Genomic DNA, 25,519 nt, shown 5'->3' with positions numbered 1-25,519 from the left:
GAATTTATAACAGTGAATACTTTTTTAAAAAAGAGCAAAAACCCAAGACATTTTTTTAATCAAACTATTTTTGGCAATATAATCACTACTATTAGTTACAAACTGGAAACTCGTATGTCAGCAAGAGCTGACATGTGGCTGAACTGTGATCAGATGAGGGTTCTTGAGGAAAATCAATGAGGAAAAAGGGAAAATGGCAGATATGAGTCAGGCAAGAAACTTACAAACTTGAAAAGTTTTAAAGCGACCATGTTTTTTTAGAGGAAAAAAAAAAGTCTGCCTTTCATCCAAACTTCTCAGAAGTGTAGGCTATGCACTTTGTCTCTCTACTCCTCTGCTTATAACCACACTGGCCCTGAAACTACTTCTGCCAAGGTAAAAAGTGACCTTCCAAAGGGAGGACTCATCAGTCCTCCCCAGTACATATTATACAAAATAATGGGTTTCATTAGGGCATTTCCATACATGTATACAATGTATACTCAGATCATATTAATCCCCATCTCCATCTATTATCTCCCTCTCTTCTCCTGCTGATCTTTCCCTCAAAAGTAGTCCCTCTTCATGTCTTTAAAAAAACAGATAAGCAGATAGATAGATAGATAAATTCTTCATGGCAGAAAATATTGGTCTTTCTGAATCTGGGTTTATTTTGCCTAACATGATAATCTCCAGTCTCATACCTTTTCCTGCAAATGACATAATTTTATTCTTTATGGCTAAATATTGCTCCTTTGTGTATACATGCCACATTTTCTTATGGATTCATCTGTTAATGGGCACCTAGGCTGATTCCACAACTTTGCTACTGTGAATAATGCTGTAATAAACATGGGTGTACTGGTAATCTTTATGTATGCTAAATTTGATTATAGACCCAGGAGTGGTATAGCAGGGTCAGATAGTAGTTCTATATATAGTTTTTTGAGGAACCTCCAAACTGATTTCCATAGTGGCTGCATTAATTTACCTTCCCACCAACAGCAATAAGGATTCATTTTTTGCCCCACATCCTCGCCAGCATTTGTTGTTGTTTCCTTGATGACTGCCATTCTGACTGGGGTGAGATGGAATCTCAATGTTTGTTTGATTTGCACTTCCTTTATGGCTGAGGATGTTGAACATTTCTTTGTATATCCACTGTGTTTTTTCTTTTTAAGAACTGTCTATTCAATGATTCAATCCAATGATTCTTTGTTCTTTTGGTGTTTAATTTTTGAAGCTTTTTATATATTCTGAATATTAATCCTTTGTCTGATGAACAGCCTGTAAAGATGTTCTCCCACAGTTATGTTCCCAGAGTTCATTTTTAAGTTGGTTGTAGGGTTGGGACACAGTTTCCATTATTGTGATTAGGTTTTTGTTGTTGTTTGTTTGTTTTGCAGAGGCAAGGTGTCACTCTGTAGCCCAGGCTGGTCTCAAATTCTTGATCCTCCTGCCTCAACCTCCTGGAGTTGGGATTACAGGCTTGTGCCACCATGCTGTGATTAGGTTTTGTAGCCCATGAAAAACCTAGCAACCTATTTAACTGTTTAAGCACTATAAAACTTAATAAACAGCACTATCATTCATGCATGTCTGCATGTGGGCTATCTCTTGATTCTGGAAATTTATTTCCGTTGACATGCAGAAGTTTTTTTAAATTTGATGCAATTCCATCTGTCAATGCTTCCTCTTATATCCTGAGCAATTGCAGTCCTATCTAGAAAGTAGTTGCTGGGCTTGCGGAATGGCTCAAAGGCCTACAAAATGTTAGACCCTGAATTCAAATCTCAGTACCACCCCCCCAAAAAAAAGGTACACAATTGCCGACAGTTGTCTGTGCCTTTATCTTCATGTTACCCCAACTCCCCCACCCCCAACGTCTCCTATAGTACATTCAAAGTTTCAGGTCTTACATTAAGATCGTTGATCCATTTTCAACTGATTTTTTAGGGCTTTTTCATGAGTAGCTCTTAATTGCTGATTTTCCAGACTCCTGTCCTTAGCTTACTGTTCTGCTCACTTCAGGCATCATTTACTCTTAGTTGCTAACTAACACTGATTAGTGTAGAGACCCCAAATGTAACTTTAGCAGCCCCTCAAAATTTACATTCACCTACAACTAACTGTCATATGGAAACCTCCATCTGAGTACATTTTATAATGTCTTCTCATGTGTTTCCCTGAGTAGACTGTGAGCATGCTGTGGGCAAGGACTGCTGAACAAACAAACAAAAACCCTAAACACAATACTGAGAAACTATGTCTCAACCAACCAACTTAAAAATGAACTCTGGGAACATAACTACTGAGCTGAATACTGCCTGTATGCCTTCCTGGAAGTAGGGCTTACAATTTCATGTTCCTGTTATTCTCACAAATAACAAAAAATAAAATAAACAAAATGCCATGCAAGTGATACAAATGTAAACCATGACATTTATAAATAGCTATTAGGACTTATTATAAAACTCAAGAAGTAGAATAATAAATAAGGAGGCATGCAAGTTGTCAATAATTATGATTCTTCTAGGATGTCAAAAACCAGATTCCATGCTACCATAAGGATAAAATGCTAATGAAAAATCACACATAAGTGTATAAATATAAAACCTAAGGCATGTAGTAAAATTATAACAGCACACATAACTATGCAGACAATGAGTATTTGATTCTGTATGCTCACTCAAGTAATTATTGAGTACCTAGTATGAGTCAGAAACTATTCTAGGTATTTAGGATACAAGAGTACATCAAGTAAAATAAATTTTTACCCTATAAGAGTTTACATTCTAAGAGAAAGAGCAGCCATCAAACTAAGTAAAATATGTAGGATGCTGATGTAAAAACTATTAAAGTGAAAAATACAGGGGATACAGAGTGCAAGGAAGAGAGAAGGATAACAAATACTGGAGGTCAGCAATCTCTCAGAAAGTACATCTGAAAGAGGTGAGGCAATGAGACACTGGGCTATCCAGAACACAAGTGTTCCAGGCAAAAGGCCCCAAGGCAAGAGCAGGCCTGGTAGCTAGAAGGCAGCAAGAGACTAGGTGGCAAAACGGAGGGAGAAAGAATTTGGAGATGATGTCAGAGAAAAAAAAAAAAGTGAGCTCAATGTTCGCATGAAGTAAACAGACTACTTCTGTAATTTAAGCTCTCGAAAAACCAAATCCCTTTCTATTTATACAGTTTTTCTAATAAAACTCACTCAAAGGGTGAAAATGGATACTTACTCTGTCATATTTAGCAACTATTTCAGCTCGTTCCTGGGCAAGTTTGAGTGCTACATCCTGATCTGAATCTGTGGAGAGATCATTTGGATGAGCTGTTATTCAAAGAATGATAAAATTAGTTATAGAATTTAGATCAAATTATAATAACACAAAAAGTAAAAATCAACAATTCAAATACACTTAAAAGGAATGAAATACATACAACTTTAGAATACCAACCCGTCTACCACTTCAATATTATATTGAATTCAAAAGAAATCAAATTTATTAATACAGCATAAACTTCAGGAAACGATACATAAGCCCTCAAGAATCAATTTTGGGAGGAATTCCAAGATGGCGGCTAGAGGAGGTAAGCAGAAATGTGCCTCCTAAAGTAAAATCTTGGAGAGACGCAGGGGATACACCTTACAGGAAAAACCACCCAGAAAAGGCAAAACTTTCACTCCTCCACACCTCCAGCTCACGCATAGCATCTCCACTTCACATTAAATGGAAACCAGGAGGGCTACCGTGCGGCCACCAGACGCCAGCACCCAGACGGCTTGGGAAGACGCGGACCACAAGGTGAGCTAAGCAGTACACGGTACTCCCACAAACAACCCTGGGCCAGATCAGCACAGCCCGCTGGACGGACCGACCCCCACCCAGGGAAAAAAGAGAAACTGAATAATAAGAAATAACAACAAAAAAGACACGTAGCAAAGAGGGCGGGATGCCCTGAGCACCGGAGAGCAGGGGAGGGGAAATGCCTCACAACCCGGCTGGAGAAGGCAGGAGCAGCAGCAGTGCCCAGCAACCAGGAGTGGGAAAGCTTATAAAGTGGCAGTGGGAAGAAAACTCCACAGGAGAAGGGGGAAGACCCACTTCCCATATGAACTGTAAACAAACACACAGGCCTGAGAACGCGGGTGCAGTGTCACCTCCCCCAGTGTGCTTGGAAAGGGGAAAGCTTGTAGCAGAGGCTCAAGCACAGGAGAACTCTGAGTAAACAAAGCCTGCAGGGCCAGGTGAGTGTTAAACTCACTCCTGAGATCTGCATGAATAAAGCCTCCAGCAACAGCAGGCTGACAGCAGCGGGCAGGTGAGCCACAGTTGCAGATAGCCATTCACAGAACAGTATCCAGACTCTTCTTTTCTCTCTTCCTTTGATGAGACAATAACCAAACTACACCTGCATGCTGAAAAACTTACTGAAATTGTATTACATTTGAACTTGGGACACTGTGTGGGTTTTTTTTTGTTTTGTGCTGTTTTGTTCTATTTTGTTTATTTTTGTTTTCGTTCCCCTTTGATGAGACAACAATAGAGCTACTTCTGAGACACCATCTCCAGGACTGCAGGCTGAGGGACAAACAACAAAATTATTAACACTGAAACTTTATTGCATTTGAACTTGGAGATTTTTTTAATATATATTTATTTATTTTATTTTATTTCATTTACTTATTTTTTATTTTTATTTTAATTTTTTATTTTCAATCCTCTATCTCTGTAATGCCTGTTCAGCTTACTGTTGATTAGTACACTATCTCTCCCTGTTTATATCTTTGAAACTTTTTTTTGTTTGGTTTAGTTTTTTTCTACTTGTTTTTCCCTTTTTCTTTAACTACTTTGCTTTCCATCTCCTCTCACCCTTCCATTCTAAATTGTTATTATTATAAGCTAGAAAATACTTAATTCCATACAGTACATGGACAATAACAACACCAAGGGCAATGACGGAAGACACCAAAAACAGGGAAACCAGTTTCCCCACAACAAAAAATTAGTACAGGAACCAGAGGGGAATGAAGAAAACAGATACTCAGATCCAAACTCCAACAAAATGAAGATAAACTATGCCAAAGGACCCAATGAAGCCCACAAGAATAATTTAAAAGAAGAAGTACTACAAGTACTCAATGCGAATTTTATAGAGATGATACTGGATAGGGTCAACCAAAATGTAAAGGAGACACTCAAGACATTCCAAGAAAACAAAAATAGAGAATTTGAAAAAGCACAAGATGAAATAAAAGAAAACACAGAAGCACTGTATAAACACCAAAGTGAAACAAAGAACACAACTAATAAAGAGAAAAAGGAACTAAGGTCGAAAATAGACAAAATTGAAGAGGACAGGACTCGGGATATGGAAAACCTCAGAAAAAAGAACAAAACAGATTTGCAAAACAAATGGAAGGCCAATCCAGCAGAATGGAACAAACAGAAGACAGACTCTCAGAACTCGAAGACGAAATGGTAATTAAAGGAAAAACTGAAGAACTATTAATTAAACAACTCAAGACCTGTGAAAAGAAAATGCAAGAACTCACCGACTCCATCAAAAGACCAAACCTGAGAATCACGGGCATTGAAGAAGAGGAAGAGGTGAAAGCAAAGGGAATGTGTAATATATTCAACAAAATAATAACAGAAAATTCCCCAAATCTAGAGAAATCTATTCCCATACAGATGCAAGAGGCCTCCAGAACACCAAACAGATCAGCTCAAAACAGAACTAACTCACGGCATACCATCATTAAAACAACAAGCACAGAAACTAGGGAAAGAATATTGAAGGCTGTAAGAGAGAAAACACAAATAACAAACAAAGGTAAACCCATCAAAATCACAGCAGACTTCTCAACAAAAACATTAAAAGCAAGAAGAGCTTGGGGAGAGATCTTCTGGGCACTGAATGAAAATAACTTCAACCCTAGGATACTCTACCCAGCAAAACTATCATTCAAAATAGATGGAGCAATAAAAGTCTTCCATGATAAGCACAAACTAAAACAATATGTGACCACAAAGCCACCACTACAAAAGATTCTTCAAGGGATTCTGCATACAGAAAGTGAAACCCAACATAACCATGAAAGGGCAGGCAGCACCAAACTACAGGAAAAGAAAAAGCAAGGAAGAAGAGAGTAACCTCAACATAGGTACACAAAATCAAACCTTCAAACAACTAACACAACTAAATGATAGGAATCACCACATACCTATCAGTACTAACACTTAATGTTAATGGACTTAATTCCCCCATCAAAGGACACAGTTTGATGAAATGGATTAAAAAGGGAAATCCAACAATTTGTTGCTTACAGGAGATCCATCTCACAGACAGAAACAAGCATAGGCTTAGGATGAAAGGCTGGAAGAAGATTTACCAAGCCAATGGCCCCCGAAAACAGACAGGAGTAGCAATACTTATCTCTGACAAAGTAGACTTCAAACCTGCATTAATCAAACGAGATAAAGGAGGACATTCCATACTAATAAAAGGGGAAATAGACCAAAAGGAAATAACAATTATCAACCTATATGCACCCAATGTCAACGCACCCAATTTCATTAAACGTACCCTGAAAGACTTAAAAGCATATATTAACGCTAACACAGTGGTTGTGGGAGACTGTAACACCCCATTATCATCAATAGATGGTCATCCAAACAAAAAATCAGTAAAGAAACCCTAGATCTAAAATATACCATAGATCAAATGGACCTACTTGATGTCTACAAACATTCCATCCAACTTCTACACAATATACATTCTTCTCAGCAGCCCATGGAACCTTCTCCAAAATAGATCATATCCTAGGGCACAAAGCAAGCCTCAGCAAATATAAGAAAACAGAAATTATACCATGCATTCTACCTGAACATAATGCAATAAAACTAGAACTCAACAACAAAAATAAAAACAAAAAACATTCAAACAGCTGGAAACTGAGTAACTCATTGCTTAATGAACAATGGGTCATTGAGGAAATTAAAAAGTTCCTGGAAGTCAATGAAAATGAAAACACAACCTACCGGAACCTATGGGACACAGCAAAGGCAGTCCTGAGAGGAAAGTTTATAGCCATGAGTGCATATATCAAAAAGACTGAAAGATCCCAAATCAATGACCTAATGATATATCTCAAACTCCTAGAAAAACAAGAACAAGCATATCCCAAACAAAGAGAAGGAGAGAAATAATAAAATTAAGAGCTGAAATCAATGAAATAGAAACCAAAAAAAACAATACAAAGAATCAATGAAACAAAAAGTTGGTTCTTTGAAAAAATAAACAAGATCAACAGACCCCTGGCAAACCTGACTAAAATGAGGAGAGAAAAAACCCAAATTAGTAGAATCAGGAATGCAAAGGGATAGATAACAACAAACACCATGGAAGTCCAGGAAATCATCAGAGACTACTTCGAGAACCTACATTCAAATAAATTTGAAAATCTTAAAGAAATGGACAGATTGCTAGATACATACAATCATCCAAAACTGAACCAAGAGGATATTAATAAACTGAATAGATCTGTAACATGAAATGAAATTGAAGCAGCAATCAAGAGTCACCCAAAAAGAAAAGTCCAGGTCCTGATGGAATCTCTGCGGAATTCTATCAGACCTTTAAAGAAGTGATACCAACCCTCCTTAAACTGTTCCATGAAATAGAAAGGGAAGGAAAACTGCCTAACACATTTTATGAAGCCAGTATTACACTTATCCCAAAACCAGGCAAAGACATCTCCAAAAAACAAAACTACAGGCCAATCTCCTTAATGAACATTGATGCAAAAATCCTCAATAAAATAATGGCAAACCGAATTCAACAACACATCAAAAAGATCATTCACCACGACCAAGTAGGCTTCATCCCAGGAATGCAGGGGTGGTTCAACATACCAAAATCAATAAACATAATAAACCACATTAACAGAAGCAAAGACAAAAACCAGCTGATCATCTCAATAGGTACGGAAAAAGCCTTTGATAAGATCCAACACCATTTCATGATAAAAGCTCTAAGAAAACTAGGAATAGAAGGAAAGTACCTCAACATTATAAAAGCTATATATGACAAACCTACAGCCAGCATTATACTTAAAGGAGAAAAACTGAAACCATTCCCTCTAAAATCAGGAACTAGACAAGGATGCCCACTATCTCCACTCCTATTCAATATAGTACTGGAATTCCTAGCCAGAGCACTTAGGCAAGAAGAAGGTTAAAAGGAATACAAATAGGTAAAGAATCTGTCAAAATATCCCTATTTGCAGATGATATGATACTATACCTTAAAGACCCAAAAAACTCTACTCAGATGCTTCTAGACATCATCAATAGCTATAGCAAGGTAGCAGGACATAAAATCAACATAGAAAAATCATTAGCATTTCTATACACTAATAATGAATAAACTGAGAAAGAATATATGAAAACAATTCCATTTACAATAGCCTCAAAAAAATCAAATACCTATGTGTAAACCTAACAAAGGATGTGAATCACCTCTACAGGGAAAACTATAAACTTGTGAAGAAAGAAACTGAGGAAGACTATAGAAAGTGCTCATGATTGGTAGAATCAACATAGTAAAAATGTCTATAGTCCCAAAAGTAATCTACCTGTTTAATGCAATTCCCATCAAAATCCCAATGACATTCATTAAAGAGATTGAAAAATCTACCGTTAAATTTATATGGAAACACAAGAGGCCATGAATAGCCAAGGCAATACTCAGTCAAAAGAACAACGCTGGAGGTATCACGATACCTGACTTCAAACTATATTACAAAGCAGTAACAATAAAAACAGCATGGTACTGGCAAAAAAACAGACATGAAGACCAGTGGAACAGAATAGAGGAACCGGATATGAAGCCACACAACTATAACCAACTTGTCTTTGACAAAGGCACTAAAAATATACGATGGAGAAGACAGCCTCTTCAACAAAAACTGCTGGGAAAACTGGTTCGCAGTCTGCAAAAAACTGAAACTAGATCCATGTATAGCACCCTATACCAATATTAACTCAAAATGAATCAAGAATCTTAATATCAGACCACAAACTCTAAAGTTGATACAGGAAAGAGTAGGAAATACTCTGGAATTAATAGGTATAGGTAAGAACTTTCTCAATGGAACCCAGCAGAACAGCAACTAAGAGACAGCATAGATAAATGGGACTTCTTAAAACTAAAAAGCTTCTGCTCAACAAAAGAAATGGTCTCTAAACTAAAGAGAACACCCAGCTACACATCAGACAAAGGACTGATAAGCAGAATATATAGGGAACTTGAAAAACTAAATTCTCCCAAAACTAATGAACCAATAAAGAAATGGGCAAGTGAACTAAACAGAACTTTCTCAAAAGAAGAAATTCAAATGGCCAAAAAACACATGAAAAAATGCTCATCATCTCTAGCAATAAAGGAAATGCAAAATAAAACCACACTAACATTCCACCTCACCCGTTAGAATAGCCATCATTAGCAACACCACTAACAACAGGTGTTGGCGAGGTTGCAGGGAAAAAAGGAACCCTCTACACTGCTGGTGGGAATGTAAACTAGTACAACCAGTCTGGAAAAAAATTTGGAGGCTACTAAAAGCTAAACATTGATCTACCATATGATCCAGCAATCCCACTCCTGGGGATATACCCAAAGGAATGTGACATAGGTTACTCCAGAGGTACCTGCACACCCATGTTTATTGTGGCACTATTCACAATAGCCAAGTTATGGAAACAGCCAAGATGCCCCACTACTGATGAATGGATTAAGAAAATGTGGTATTTATACACAATGGAATTTTATGCAGCCATGAAGAAGAACAAAATGTTATTATTTGCTGATAAATGGATGGAATTGGAGAACATCATCCTGAGTGAGTTTAACCTAGCCCAAAAGACCAAAAATCGTATGTTCTCCCTCATATGCGGACATTAGATCAAGGACAAATACAACAAGGGGATTGGACTTTAAGCACATGATGAAAGCGAGAGCACACAAGGGAGGGGTGAAGATAGGTAAGACACCTAAAAACCAGATAGCATTTGTTGCCCTCAACGCAAAGAAACTAAAGCAAGATACTTTAAAGCAACTGAGGCCAATAGGAGAAGGGGACGAGGAACTAGAGAAAAGGTTAGATCAAAAGAATTAACCTAGAAGGTAACACACATGCACAGGAAATCAATGTGAGTCAACTCCCTGTATGGCTATCCTTATCTCAACTACCAATAAACCCTTGGTCCTTCCTATTATTGCTTATACTCTCTCTACAACAAAATTAGAGATAAGGGCAAGATAGTTTCTGCCGGGTAGTGAGGGTCTGGGGGGGAGAGGGAGGGGGCGAGTGGGGGGTAAGGGTGGGGGTGGGGGCAGGGGGGAGAAATGACCCAAACATTGTATGCACATGTGAATTTAAAAAAAGAGTCAATTTTGGATCTAAAATTTCACAGTACTAGGAACTGAAGTATAAACTGAAATGGAACCTTTTAAGTTTTCAGATGAAATCCCCTTGGATGGATGAGAAGACCATTCAAAGGGGCTTTTAAAAATTAATATGATTCTTCTGCAAAATAAACTAGCACAAAAAACTTTGAGTTATAAAAAATTTTATGTTACATGATGAAAATAATCATATCTTCATTTAACCTTTCAGGTTCCTTTATAAGTTGCCTCAAAGACTACAAGAACTTCATAGCTGTCCTCATGCCTCCAGTTTTATAACATGTACACAAACACACACACCCTCCTTCCTCATTAATACCAGGTCTTTCAAAAGCACAAATCTTATAACAAGTAGAGGTCATAACATGCAATAAATAGCATGGATATGCTTATATATCCCACGTATCACAAGTAAATCTAAAAGACCTGGCCAGGAGCGTAGCTCAAGTGGTAGAGCACTTGTCTAACAAACACAGGGCTCTGGGTTTAATCCTTGTATCGTAAATAATAAAGATAAAGGACCAATCATAGATTGTATAAAAGATAAAAGGCATCAAAGAAGGGAGAAAGGAGGAGGAGAAGGAGAAGAAAAAAGGAAGAAAGAAGGAGGAGGAGGAGGAGAAGAGGAAGAAGGAGGGAGAAAGGAGGAAGGCCTCACTCCAATAGAAAACTGGGCAAGCATCATGAGCAAGAAATTCACAGGAATAACAATTGCAGCAACTGTATTTTGTGTTCTTACTAAGTGCCTGCAGAGAGCACGAAACTGCTGGGCAGCAGATACTACACTGACCACTTTACCATGCCTTGTCACATTTAGTTCTCACAACACTAAAAGGTAAGTAGCATTAGTAATCCTACACCAATGATAGATGAGGTTTAGAGATTTTAAGCAACCTGTCTGTAGTCACAAAGCTAGTAAAAAGCAAAGTTAAGGTTCAAATCCGATAGTCATAACTCTATAGTTCATAACTTTAACTACTTTACGAAATGATGACTAAAAACATAAAAAAAAAAAAGACTCCTACTTAAAGGTGGCAGATAAAACATTTTTACATCCATTTTTCCCTACTAAAATGACAACTTAGGGATTCTTGAACCTTCCTACCTCAAAGTCCCAGTGTTATAGTCTGGCTATGAAATGTCCCCAAAAGGTTCATGAGTTGAAGGCTTGTTTCCCAGCTGGTGGCACCACTGAAAAGTGATTGCGTCCTGAGGCACTAATCTCATCAATGCACTAATCCATCATAGCTGAATGAACTATTAGGATGTGGGGCCGAGTTAGAGGACATAGGATATGTTGCCTGTAGGCTCTTTATCTCCTTCTCCCTTTCCCTCTGCTTCCTGCCACCACAGGTGAGTACCTTTGCTCCACTGCTCCCTTTTGCAATGATGTTCTACCTTGCCACAGGTCCACAGCAATGGAGACAGCCACAGATGGATTTGAAACCTCTAAGCCAAATAAATCTTTCTTCCTTTTGAGCTGTTTACCTTAGGTATTTTGTCATAGGGACAGAAAGCTAACACACCTAGGAAACAGTGGTTTCTGAGGAAAGAGAGGTAAGAATAGGGTTAAAACACAGGAGTAAGAGTTAAAGGGATGTGAGTGGCAGAGGCAGAGTGTAGGGGAGGACCAGTTCCTCATTCTCCAGAGCAGGAAACCCATGACACCTGAAGAAGCAGGAAGCGCCATTAGAGGCATGCTACCTAGCATATGGAAGTAAATAGAATCAGCCAGGGTAGTGGACAGCACTTACTTCCAGAGAGTGGGCAGTGAGGAGTGTGGGAGTGAGCTGTTTTCTAAACAAGTCTTACAGACTTCTGAATTCTTACTTTAAATATAGTTCTGATAAGTATAAATCTAAATTAAAAAAAATCAACCTCATCAGTAACTAAAGAATTAAAAGGTGGGCTGGCAGAGTGGCTCAAGTGTGAGGCCCTGAGTTCAAACCCCAGTACCACCAAAAAAAGTGAAAGTTTCAAGATATCACTCCGCATCTATCTTAGACCAACCACAAACAGGCCTTGATAATACTCGCTGACAACAGTGTGGAGGACCACACTGCAGTTCCTTACATTGAGCATAAAGATATGAATGCACAAAATCTTTCTGCAATGTAATTCAATAATATATACCAGTACTTTTAAAAAAAGGCATATCCTTTGCCCAACACACCACCTCTAGGGATTTGTGTCAGTGAGATAACCACACAAGCATAAGCTTGTTTGTAATAGTAAATACAGAAAAGTGAGAACAGGTAAAATTTTTAAAGTTTGTTTTGGAAGAGGAAATATTGATGTCACTGCTTTTCTCGGAGTATAAAATGTTAAGAGTATAAAAAGATATGCTATCTTTTGGTGGAAGTGTGAATAAGTAAATAGAATGGTTCAATATAATGCAAAACTGCCCACATGTTCAGATCTTCAGAATGAACTAATTCATATAAAAGTCTGAGATAATCAACAGTTATACACATATTCATTTTCTACTTTTAGACTTATGAGTCTTTGTCAATTTCTCTTTCCCCTTCTGCCATCCAGCTTTAAAACATTACACTCAAGCTTCTACAGAAGGGGAAGAAAAGCAAATAAATAAATAAATAGAAGTTAAGTTCAAACCATGGATCCAGCCTACTTAATAAAGTTGCAGGTCTACGATCACAGCTGCTAAACATAAATTTCTTTGATGATTAGGCCAAATTCAATATATAAATGTTTACATGAAATGTATTTTATACCAGGCCTTTATTTGAACAAGTAAATTCTAAATTTCTACCTGTCCTGAGAAATTTTTTATCCTCATATTCTCAATGGGGAGAAATCTTATAATATTAATTAATCTATTTTCCAAAGAAAGTGGATTTAAAATCAAACAAATTTCATAAATATAGCCACATCTGCTTCTTTTAAGAGACTAAAAGAAATATTAACTTTTCCTAATACTGAACTCAGAGATATTTAATAATTCCAATGGAAGGGCAACCATCTACAGAGTGAGAAGTAGTAAGTATCCTTATACAGGACTCACTATAGTTAAATTATGTTTCATACTGTCTAAGCTGCACTTGAGAAACTTATTAGAAGTACACTAGAATACCTCCTTCAGTTTCATTCTTATTTAGAAATCCCACTATAAGAACAAAGAGTTTATTCTAAAACACTGACCACGAACACCACCATCAGCTATTCTATGTCTACGTACAAGTATATACAAAGTTCCAAGCACCTACTAAACAATGACAGCTATGTCACTTGGTACTTACATTAAATAAAAACTTAATCAGAGCATTATCCCATAATTCACACTATTCTTTACAAATTCATAAATTTGCATGACAAATTTTATAAATAAAAATTTATAAAAGTTTATTTGGAAACACTTGGCTTGGAATACAATACTCTTTGTTGCCAAAGTATTATGGTAATTAAAGTGTAAGTCAACATGACTGTTACAATAAATGTAGCTGAAGAAAAAGTTTCTATTCTTAAATAAAAGAGAAATATAGAGAAATATGTAGAACACCTACTTTAAATATGAGCTTTCTTGCTTCACCAAGATGTTAATACCCAAGGGTTCAGGAAAATACCTCTCGGCACAAACTATGGAAGAAAATGACAACTACACTGTTATGAGAAGCATTTTAAAAACTGGTAAGATTTTTGAGACCTTAATTTCCATTTAACACCCCTACACACACACAAAACTTAAGAGTCACGTATCCTCCAGAATTATGTTCTTTAAAAAAAACAGGAATTGTATCTAAAGTCTATTTGATGTTGCCAAATCAACCCTAAATTCACACAGTTACTAAATTTTAAACTCAAGCCAATAAAACAAAATTGACAGCAGACCATTTTTTCCTAGCGTATACTTTGTCAGATGAGTGTTAAATATAGAAAATAACTTTAAAGGTACTTTACCCTGTGGTAGACAAGCCCTCTGGCCTTGGGAAATGACAGCTGCTTCAGTCCTCATAGAAAAACCTATCTATTCCAAGGTTCATTACTGTGCTTTGGCTCTAAGCACACCAAGAGTGTTAAGTGAAGCCTCACACATTCTGAAATTAACTGAAACAGAAAAGGGGAAGTGGTCCTACTTCAAACTATTTGTGAAACAAGCATAAGAAAAAAAAAGTCTGAGATGCATTTCATTTGTTTTCTACAGGGGAAAAAAGTCCTCGCTGTGGTTACATGGACTATAGACATTCGAACAAAGATGGTATTTGTTGAGGGTGAAAACATGTCTTTCAGGCTAGATCCCAACTAGAGCCGCACCAGCCTACAGCCAGCATTCCATCTACTAATAAACAGGGGCTTTAAACAAGCGGCTTTATAACATGCGCTATTCTTGTGCTTCAAAAGTAGCCACATTCTTAGTACTTTTAATAAAACTTGTCATGGAGTAAAAAAGAAATTTTCATTTAAATTATTAAACCAAAGCTAAGCAGAAATGCTTTTCTCTCCAACTACATTTTATATCTTAACATAATTTTTGTGGTAATTTTTAATGTGAAAACTTCAGCTCCTGATTCATACTGTAAGCACATACATACTACAATAGTAGCATTAGTAATTTTTAACACACTACACACCTGAAAGTGAAATAAATGTTTCATGAAAGAATATGCATGAGTGCTATAGGGTGGCACTATGAAATTTTTATTCTATTTCATTTATTTTTTTCCTTCTCATTATTGTTTCCCTTATGTGGGTAGAAAACAAATAATTTGGAAACCACTTTGCAGAAGTAATAGCCCTGTTAAAGGTATACCTATGAACATTAATTATACTTAACTGAGTACTAGTGAATTAAGTGTACATTCTGCTTAAACTACTTGTAACTCTGAACAAAAGCAAAAGATTTCAGACACGTAGAGAAAGGGAAAAATGTCAAGTCATATGCTAAGGAATGAAAATCAAACTGGAATTAAACTTCTTATCAGCTAGATGATAACAAGGCACTATATTCAAAGTTCTGAGAAAAACATATCATGATCTTAGAATTTAATGCCACATACACATTTTAGATATTACAAAGCAATTAGCTGACAATTTAGTAAGCTGAAAAAAAAAAAACGCCCTCCTCAAAGAAATGGCATCTTCATTCTAATCCCTGGAACCTGTGACTATTGCCACATGAGGCAAAAGGGACTTGCAGATGGGAATAAATTAATGATCTTAAGATAGGAAGAGCATCCTGAGTCACACAGGTGGCTTCAATGTAATCATAAAAATCCTTATGAATGGGAAGCAAGAAGGCCAAAGGAGGGAGAAGGAGATGTGACAATGGAAGCAAAAGGGTAGAGTGATGCAAGGATGGCACAGCAGCCAAGGAAGGCAGGCGGCCTCCAGATGCTGGAAAAGGTAAGAAAGCAGATTCTCTCCTTAGAGCTCCAGAAGGAATCAGCCCTTCTAACAGCTTGGCTTTGGCTTGGTAAAAGGAATTTCAGACTTCTGACCTCCACAACCCTAAGAGAATACATTTGTGCTCTTTAAGTAATTAAGTTTGTGGCAATTTACCTCAGCAGCATGAATATGTAAGGATTAAAAGTATGCTGCCTATGTAATGCTTCTTTGGGGGGAACAAAATCTGAGCATAGACTACAGAAAACCAAAAAGGCAACAAAAAGAATTAACACTTTCTGACCAAATCTAGTCTGGCTCCTTTGAGCCCTCTCCTCTAGGAAGCCTTGACCTTGGGCCTGTCCTGTCTTTGGGCTTGCCTAGCATAGTTGAGGCAAGAATCCTAAGTCAGTTTGGTGTGAATCCTCCCATTCTTGATATCAGACCACCCTTGATAACTGGTCAGATTTCATCTTTCACCCTTGATATCTGATCACCCTGGCCTGCCTTCAAGCAAGAACCTTGGTTATATCTGTCTCCTCTTAATAATTTTCCACCCACAAACAACCTCTTCACCCTCTCACCACTCACTGGCTATAAATCTCCACCAGTCCTTGCTACATTTGGAAATGAGCCCAATCTAGATTCTCCTCTATTGCAATGGTTTTGACATGTGTTAAAATAGTCCTAAATAAAATCTTCCTTACCTTTTTAAATAAGTGCCAAAATAATTTAACAAAATCAAAAAGAGATGCAAATTCAGGATCCAAGAAATCACAGGAGACCATAGACATTTCTAGGTGCCAAATGTGTAGATGCCTAGAGAGCAACCAGTTATCATTGGAGTAGGGAACACAAGTTGCCTTCAAGACACAAGTAGATTACAAGAAACATCAAGATCATGTATATTATTAGCAACACAGTATATATATATATATATATATATATATATATATATATAAAGACAGCAAAAAGAGGGCGAGGGAAGACTGGCAATCTCAGAACATGGAAAGAACAGAGCAAGAAAAGCCACAATCCATGTATGAAAGGAAGTACAAAGCAGCATGGCATTGACCTTGATTGCATGTGAGAAAACTGAATTCATTTGACCTCAACACCTTCAACATTAGGTTCTATTTCCTTATCTACATGCCTCACCATAATATTTGAAACGAAAGTAAACAATATTGATGTCGCTACAATTATGTAAGCTTTATTGCCTATTAAGATTTAGAATGAACTAGTGTTCAAAACTGAACCCAGATATGTACACACATATACAACTCACTCCAAACCTAAGCTCCTTTCTAGAATCAATATTCTCCATGCTACATACAAGAACCAGCATGTTTTTATACACATATATTTAATCTCCCTTTTCTATTCACAGAATTAGAAAATAAATAATTCTACATGTTGCTCTTTTCACCTTAACAGTACATCTTAGAGACTGTGCATATCATATCCATACCTATACCTCTATCCAGTAGTATGCAAATAAAGATTTTCCAACCACTTGTGAAAAGAAGCAGAGGCAGTAAGCTCTGGAGTGTGGCATTTTCTGATTTCCATGTTGAAATTTCTCCCACTATGGTGGCCAAACTACCAATGTGATAGCAATGAATGCAGAGTTCAAGCTGACTCCAGTATACCAGTGAATGAATCTACCACAATCTTTTTCACAGCTATAAAATATCCTAAAGCATTAACATAACATTTATTCAACCTATCCTCTTTTGGGAAAGTGAATTAGGAGAAACTAACAGGATCAACCAGTTTGCAATGAGTTATAAAGATGAAGTATCAATCATGAGGTAAAAGAGCTTAACAGGCAATGATGGGCAAAGGCAAGATGAAACTGAGGAGGCAGAAAGCACCAGGAAGCAGAGAAAAGGTAGTGCCGCAGAGAAGAAAACAGTACCTGAGAACCAGAGCAGAGGGACTCACTCATTAGAGAGACGCCTGAGCCTAACAAAGCAGAATGGCCTGCCTCTGAAGCAGCTTTGGCTTTAGTTCCTCCTGACGGCTTTTATTTGAGTTCAGTGGATTTGTACAACAACTGCTCTTTTTCTGAAATGATATGAATTAGTTATTTGTATACTTTGAGACATTATTCTATCTCATCTTCCCAACAAAATCAACAAAGCCTCTAAGTAATGATTTTAATTATTTGTGATCTCTTCCTTACTATACCATGAAGCTATATCAAGAATGCAGACTTTTAAAAAAATTTTTATTATCGTTGTGCTGGGAGTACATTGTAACACTGACAAAAGTTTTTACAATATGTCAAATATTATCATAATTAAATTCACCCTCTCCATAATTCTCCTTTATTCCCCCTCCTCTCATTCCTTGAATAGTTTCAACAGGTCTAATTTTTCCATTTACAAACATGTGTACATAGCATCTGCACCATATACCCTCCTACACCCTTTCCCCATATCCTCCCCCCTTCCACTGGTATCAACCCCTCAGACAGGACCTGTTCTGCCCTCCTGTTCGCTGATTTCATAAATTTGTTATTGTTGTTGTTTAAGATAGTTACATGGTGATAGCATGCAGTTATATGATAGTTATATGGTGATAGTGTATCAGGGAGAAGAGCTGCTCACCCTCTTGAAGAATTGGTTTTTCTATGTGACAGCTGACATGGCTCAAACACCAGTTAGTGGGGTTTTTGTTGTTTATGGAGACAGGGTCTCACTGTGTAGCCCAGGTTGGCCTTAAACTCACAATCCTCCTGCCTCAGGATTATAGATATGTACCACCATGCCCAGTCCAGTGGGTTTTATTTATTTTTGCAGTACTGGGGATTGAACCCAGGCCCCAAGTGCTTTACCACTTGAACTATACTCCCAGCTCTCCAGTGGGGTTTTTAAAAAAAATTATTAATCATAATTACTGCTTATTAAGGAAAATTGGGACTTTTAGAAAGAATCAGTTAGCTATCCAAATGCAACCACTGTTAATTTTTCTTTTCCTTTTTTTTTTTTTTTTTTTTCCTTCGGTAGTGGGGCTTTAACTCAGGGCCTTCACCTTGAGCTACTATACAAACCCAATTTTTTTGTATGTGTGATAGGGTCTTGCGGACTGTTTGCCCAGGCTGGCTTCAAACTGTGATCCTCCTGATCTCTGCCTTCTGAGTAGCTAGGATTACAGGCTCGTCAGCCACTGGCGCCTGGCCAATCTTTCGATGTTAAATGCTCTCCTCCACTTTTCTGTGCATAGATTCTTGGTGTGTTTACATAGTAGCTATTCTTCTGTATCTACAATTTTATGACCCTTTTTTACTTAACATATAAACATTTTTCCATGTTAAAAAAAAAGAGTTATGCAAGGAGTTTCCTTGTGACATTTCCGTGTGTGTGTGTGTATACATATATATATATATGTATGTATATACGTTTGTATTATAACCTGTTCATCTCTTTTTTTTCTCCTTTCTACCTTAGTCCCCCTTCTTATGGTGATTTCAACAGGTTTAAAAATTATATATTCATTCTCCTACAGCAAGTACATCAATCATTCACCTTCTAAACTTCCTTCTTTTACCCTCCCTCTCTCATATGTGACCTCCCCTAGGCATGACCTGTTTTTCATAAGACTTGCTTGTATTTGGATTAGGTCTATATTCCACATAAGAGAAAACATGTGACCTCTGACTTTCTGAACCTGGCTAACTTTGCTTAAGATGATGCTCTCCAGTTCCATCCATTTACCTTCAAACCACATGATTTTATTCTTCCTTATGGCTTCATTGTGTGTGTGTATGTGTATCACACCAAATTTTCTTAATCCATTCATGAGCTGTGGGGTATCTTGTCTGTTTCCAGAGCTTGGTTACTGTGAACAGTGCTGCAATAAACATGGGTGTGCAAGTGTCTCTACTGTATCCTGACTTACACTCCTTTAGGTATAACCCTAGAAGTGGTATTGCTGGATCATATAGCTGTTCTACTTTTAGGTTTTTGAGGAGCCTCCATACTGTTTCCCATAGTGGTTGTGCTAATTTACATTCCCACCGATAGCGTGTGAGGGCTCCTTTTCCCCACATCCTTGCCAATACTTGTTGCTGTTATGATGATAAACATTCTCGCAGGAGTGAAGTGGAATTTCCTTTATGGCCAGGGGTGTTGAGCATTTCTTCATGTGTTTTTTGGCCATTTGGATTTCTTCTTTTGAAAAGCTCTGTTCAGTTCATTTGCCCATTTCTTCATAGGGTCATTGATTTGGGGGGAGTTTAGTTTTTTGAGCTCCCTGTATATTCTATTTATTAATCCTCTGTCAGATGTATAGCTGGCAAAGATTTTCTTCTAAGAATGCAGACTCTTTTAAATGTTAAAATCTTAATAGGCACCAGCACTAAAATTTTCAGTATTTTGCCATGCTCTACATCCCAGGCCGGAATGCCCAGGCAGAGTTGGGCAGATCAACATCAAAGCACAACTGAAAACAAACAAACCAAGTAAAGACAGTGTTCTCAGCAAGAGAACTGGTAGTACTACTTACTTTGATTGGTGGTTCTTTATAAGATGAAATGATATATGGGCACATAAATGCTACATATACCTGCTCTCTCCCCAAGACTGCTTATTCAGAAATGGCATCCTGGAATGCCCCAAGCCAGGGCATCACCTGGTGATTTTGTGAGAAGAACTGGTCCAGAATCTCCTCCTACCCATTTACTCTCCCCTTCATTGGGGGGTATCCATAATCCAGTGTCCAGCCCCTCTTCAATCTCTCCTAACTGTTAACCCCATGTTAAACAAATGTCTTTTCAAAAAGTACATAACATCAAACAAGTATTCAGTTCCTTCTTTCTTCCCCAATTAGTACATTAATCTTAGAAAATCATTTGACTTTCTTCCCTCTTATGTTCTTTTGGGAGTAACAGCAACAAAAGATACTAATCAAAGCAGCAATTATAAATATAGCACAAACAGCTAGGCTGAATGCCTATAATCCCAGCCCTCAGGAGGCTGAGACAGGAACATAACAAGTTTGAGGCCAGCCTGGGCTACACAGAAGAAATAACCACATTTCCTCTCCAAAACACTTCAAAACAGTCATGAAGTTTCACATACATTTTCATATTGATCTAGCTTAATATGCAATATCTGATACAATAAAAGCACTCAAAAGCTATAAACCTAAATGCTTTACAATACTTTTTCATTACCAGCACACGACTTATACCTTTCCATTTAAAATACTTCTGTAACCATCAGCATTATCAGTATTTCCACTTTATCAAGCTTTAAATTAACAGCTTTGAAATTTTTCATTAAATTTGCAGAGTATATGTCTTCAAATTCCTATTAAAAGCCCAACTGCTAAGCCAGTAGAGCGAGTGGAGTTGGGGAGGAATGTAACCAAATTCCCCTTTTTTTTTCCCACAGTGACCCAGAGGAGCCAGCAGCCTGTATCTCCTGGCCTTCTTTGTGAGTGTGTTTGTCAGGCTACTGCTCAATGGTTTCCCTTCTGATCAGTTTACAGTTGCCTCCTTGGTGGCCCTTTCAGAGTCCCTATCACTCTCATGTCCTGCCCTTCCTTCAGTGATAAGAAAGTTAACAGCTTATGACTGGCAGGTTGTTTGGCTTTGTTTGTAAGACTGTTTAAGGTCTTTAACAGGAAAAACACCAATATCCTAACATACAGCACTCAGAATCAGGTATAAATTTAGTATTTCTGTAACTAAAAAACTAAGTTACAGTTTTAACACCAATTTCTGGGCAGGCTATTCTTACATGCGTCACAATTTCTAGACAAAGAAAAATATAATTTTTCAAGTTCTAGAAACAATTGCTGATAAGGACTCATTATAATAGAGATTTTTTTTTCTCCAATTCCCTCAAAATTTCAATTGTAGGGTACTCTGTCTTACTCCTGCTCGTTGCCCTAAAGTTAACACTGGTCAGTACTATTGATATACTGAATTTCCAGATCTGGCACCTACAATATTTTATTGAATGTAAGTATTTAAATGTCTCTCCTATTAAACTGTAATTCCCAAGAAAAAAGAACAGCACCTCATCCATCTTAGTTTCAGATCCTCCAGTATCTATCACAGTGCATAGCACATGCTAGGTGCTCATCAAATATTTCTTAAAAGGGTAAAAAGGTTTCTTGAAATTATTCAACCTCAGCTGGGGATGTAGTTCAGTGGTTGAGTATTTGCCTAGCATGCAAGCAGCCCTGGGTTCAACTCCCAGTACCAAAAAAAAAGAAAATTCAACCAAGTACACAATATGTCAATATGCTTAAAATTACCAGCTATTTTCCATGTATACCTTCACTGCAAAAGTATACTTAGTTTTCTCTTACATATTTATTTAATTTTTAATTGTTTCAATGTGGCATTTAAAATTTTATTGACTCAGATTCAGACATGGGAAGACATAATCTGTTTGTTTATTCATTCATTCATTCTGATTATAACTCCTTCACAAAGCAGGGGGCCCTTGGAAAATGGATAGCTGTGACTTGTCAGCTATATTTGTGTTCCAACCTACTTATCTACTGGCTCTTTCTCCTTTATCTTATTCCCACTCTTCTTACAGAACTTTCAATCTCTCTTTACAGAAAAGTTCTATTCTCTTGATTGGATGTGCTTCCATCCCACTTCAAGTCCATGTGGAAGGCCTGCAACTAGAGCAACACACAGAAACTTTCCCATATTCCCCTCCCTCCTCCTTCAAGGGGGCAGAAGGACTTTGAAAGTCAAGAGTCTGACAGAAGCACCTGAGCAAGGCTGGCCTAGTTCCTCCTTTCTCTCTCTTCCCTATCTCAGGGCATGTGTTCTCTTAGGGTCTTCTTTGGTCTCATTTATCAAGGAGAAAAAAATAGTATCACCACTGACTCCAAAAGCCCCCAAAATCAGACTAGTAACTCCTCCACTTATGTGTGAAATGACTCATGGAGAAAAGGATATGAAGTGATGTAACGATATTTAAATAATTACTAACTGTTGGGTATGAATGTAATCCCCACATTTGGGGGCAGGGTTGAATGATACATTGCCAACAACAGATACTTCGCACCCAGATAAACATATGAGTCATCATTTTACTCACATTAACCTGCCTACAGTTGATGACAAATTCAAGACTATACCTTAGCTGCTTTTCCAGCAGTATAGTTGTTTTTATAGATGGCACAAGACTGTTTCGTAACAACTCCTTGTTTGTGGGTGTTTTATAAGATACTTATTGAGAATTTACTATGTGCTGGGCATTTACCATGCATGATCTCACTTAACCCTCAAAACAATTTACCATGTTGGTTTTATGACTATCTCCAATTTATACAGAAACGGATGAAAGCACAGAGGGATTAAGTAATTCAGATCACATGGAAAGTAAGCTGCAGAACAGGACTTAAAGCCAGGCTCTAACCACTTCAAAGCAATGATGAAATGTGAATTAGTGATCTTAGTTCCGCTCCTCTTACTGCCATTGGTCCTAACATTTCTTTCCTTAAAAACAAGTATTTAACTCCTACAAATTTTTGACAATTGCATTTTCAGGACTCCTGTAGACTTCTAGTCTCAAGAAATTGCCAATCACTTGACAAAATGGAGATGAGTGGTGCTTTAAGAATCCAGAGCAATTTATTTGTAACATTCTTTGTGATCATAGGCAACTATTCCCTTCTATTATATTTTAAGTTCTGTTTTAGGATGATCACAGGAAATGACAAGAAACTGCAAAAAGTTATCACAATAATCACCAAATGGATAGTAAAATTAACATTACTAAAACACTTTATGCTTTTAGTTGGTACTAAATCAACTGCCTTCATGATTAATTTCCATAATTTTGGAAAATATCTAGTTGAACCTATTTCATTTACTTACTTTTCACAACTCTTTTCCCAAGACATTCAGAACTGTAAGAATACAGTTATATTTATTATAATAAAAGTCTGTGCTGAATCTTGCCTATTAGGTGTTAAAGAAATAACACAATTACAATAGATTTTTGTTTTGTTTTGTCTTTATTCTTGTTTTTTAAAACAAGGGCTCACTACAAAGCCCAGGCTGGCCTTGAACTCGGAGTCCTCCTGCCTCAGTCTTCCAAGTTCTGGTAATGCTTGAAGCACTGTGCCCAGATACAGTAGATTCTTATAGAACAGATATAAGACAAAGGGAATAGAAAAGAATTCATATACTATTCACCCCACTAATAAACAACTAATTCCACAGGCAGCTTGGCAGACCTTATTTTTTAGCCAGTGCTAACTTTTCTGCCCTTAAATAAAATATAATACATAAAAGCCAAACTGTGCCAAAAATAACATCTAAGTATTACCTAGAACAACTGAGAAGCTCTCAGAAAGAAATGTATTTTCATGCTTAAAATGGCCCTTAGGTTCAAACTGGACCACATGGCCATCAAAAGCCAGCAAGCTGATAACACTGAGCAGGATATAATGAAAGAAGTACTCATATCGTAATGAAACTGTCACTCATTCAATCATTTAAAAATAGAAAGTATCCTCTGCTCTAAGCACAGACAGCTGCATTCAACACACCTCACCTAATAAATACTATATTCAAGTATCCTATACATATACGTGTGTTTAATATGACAGGTATTCCTTACATTCTTGTTAATGCTATTATGCTAACAATGTTTGGGTGACTTATATAATAAGATTTACTACAGAACAAATAACAAAAGTGCTATGGGGGGGGCAAGGAAAAAAGTGCTATACAAATATGATAGCCACTCATCAGGAGCCCATATGAAGTAAGTAGAAACTAAGAGCCTGGCTCATAACTAATAGCAAGTATTTATTCTGCACAATCTAAAATCTTTATGTGTACTACCTCATTTAATCACCTCACATCAAAACTGTGAGGTAGGTATCATTATTGTTCATTAGACAGACAAGAAAACTATTAGACTAATTAACATGCAAAGATCACACCGCTTTTAAGACCTAAAAGTCGCACTAGAACCAAGGGAACAAGGCTCAAGGTTATTCTTGATCACGCCACATAGTCTTTGAATAAAAAAATAACAAGCAAATGAAGCAAGGTGTGTCAAGAGATCTGTCAACAGGTCCTCAAAGTAGTATAAAAAAAGAGCAAGAGGCAAGGAAATACTCTTGAGTTGACAGGAAACCAAAGGAGGTGTTTCTGAATAGGAGAGGCCAGAAATGCTGCACAGAAAATGAAGACTACACAAGAAGAACGGCTACTTAGAAATAGCTCACATTTGGTAAGCTTTTACTATCCATCAGGAACTATACTAGGTACATACATTACCTTGTTTAATTCAAACAGCTCCGTTATCATTTACATTTTACAGAAAGGAAGCTTAAGGGTAAAACAACTGTCTCAGGTAACTTTAGTGTGGGAGCCACAATTCAAAAACATATCTAGAAGGCTCTGAAGTCTATGCATTTGCCCACAGTGTCACAAAATTTAAAAAGAGAAAAGGGGAAAAGGTACAGAATAAGAATGTGTTTGTATGTTTCCAAATTAATAAATGATAAGCTACCAAGAAACTAGCACACAGTTACCAGGAAGGAGGCTAGATGATTTCAGGGCCCTCAAACCAACATGTTCTGGTTAGATTTCTGCAAATGAATATCCTACTCCAATAAAAAGAAAAATCTTTCTAGATCTGAAAATGATGACTTCTCAAAACTACCAATTCCTCTACACTTTGAGATATTCAAGTTTATAAGGTTTATTCCTCTGATACTATAAAGCTGCTAC

General features: G+C 37.2%; 1 protein-coding gene across 18 annotated transcripts in view; it reads right to left on the bottom strand.

The window, feature by feature from the left end:
• Positions 1-25,519, bottom strand: part of Usp6nl (USP6 N-terminal like) — a 226,794-nt gene that overhangs the window by 76,982 nt on the left and 124,293 nt on the right. For 15 of the 18 annotated variants that reach the window (XM_074056661.1, XM_074056664.1, XM_074056662.1 and 12 more), the window contains one exon: positions 3,216-3,283. In XM_074056661.1, the coding sequence (XP_073912762.1) occupies positions 3,216-3,283 (68 nt within the window). Of the gene's footprint in view, positions 1-3,215; positions 3,284-13,973; positions 14,047-14,367; positions 15,144-25,519 lie in introns of those variants that run through there. The other 3 variants (XM_074056672.1, XM_074056671.1, XM_074056656.1) reach the window with 3 other exon arrangements.

The sequence above is a fragment of the Castor canadensis genome, chromosome 15 (assembly GCF_047511655.1).
Source record: "Castor canadensis chromosome 15, mCasCan1.hap1v2, whole genome shotgun sequence".
Taxonomy (NCBI): Eukaryota; Metazoa; Chordata; class Mammalia; order Rodentia; family Castoridae; genus Castor; species Castor canadensis.
This window is presented reverse-complemented; position numbering and strand designations above follow the sequence as displayed.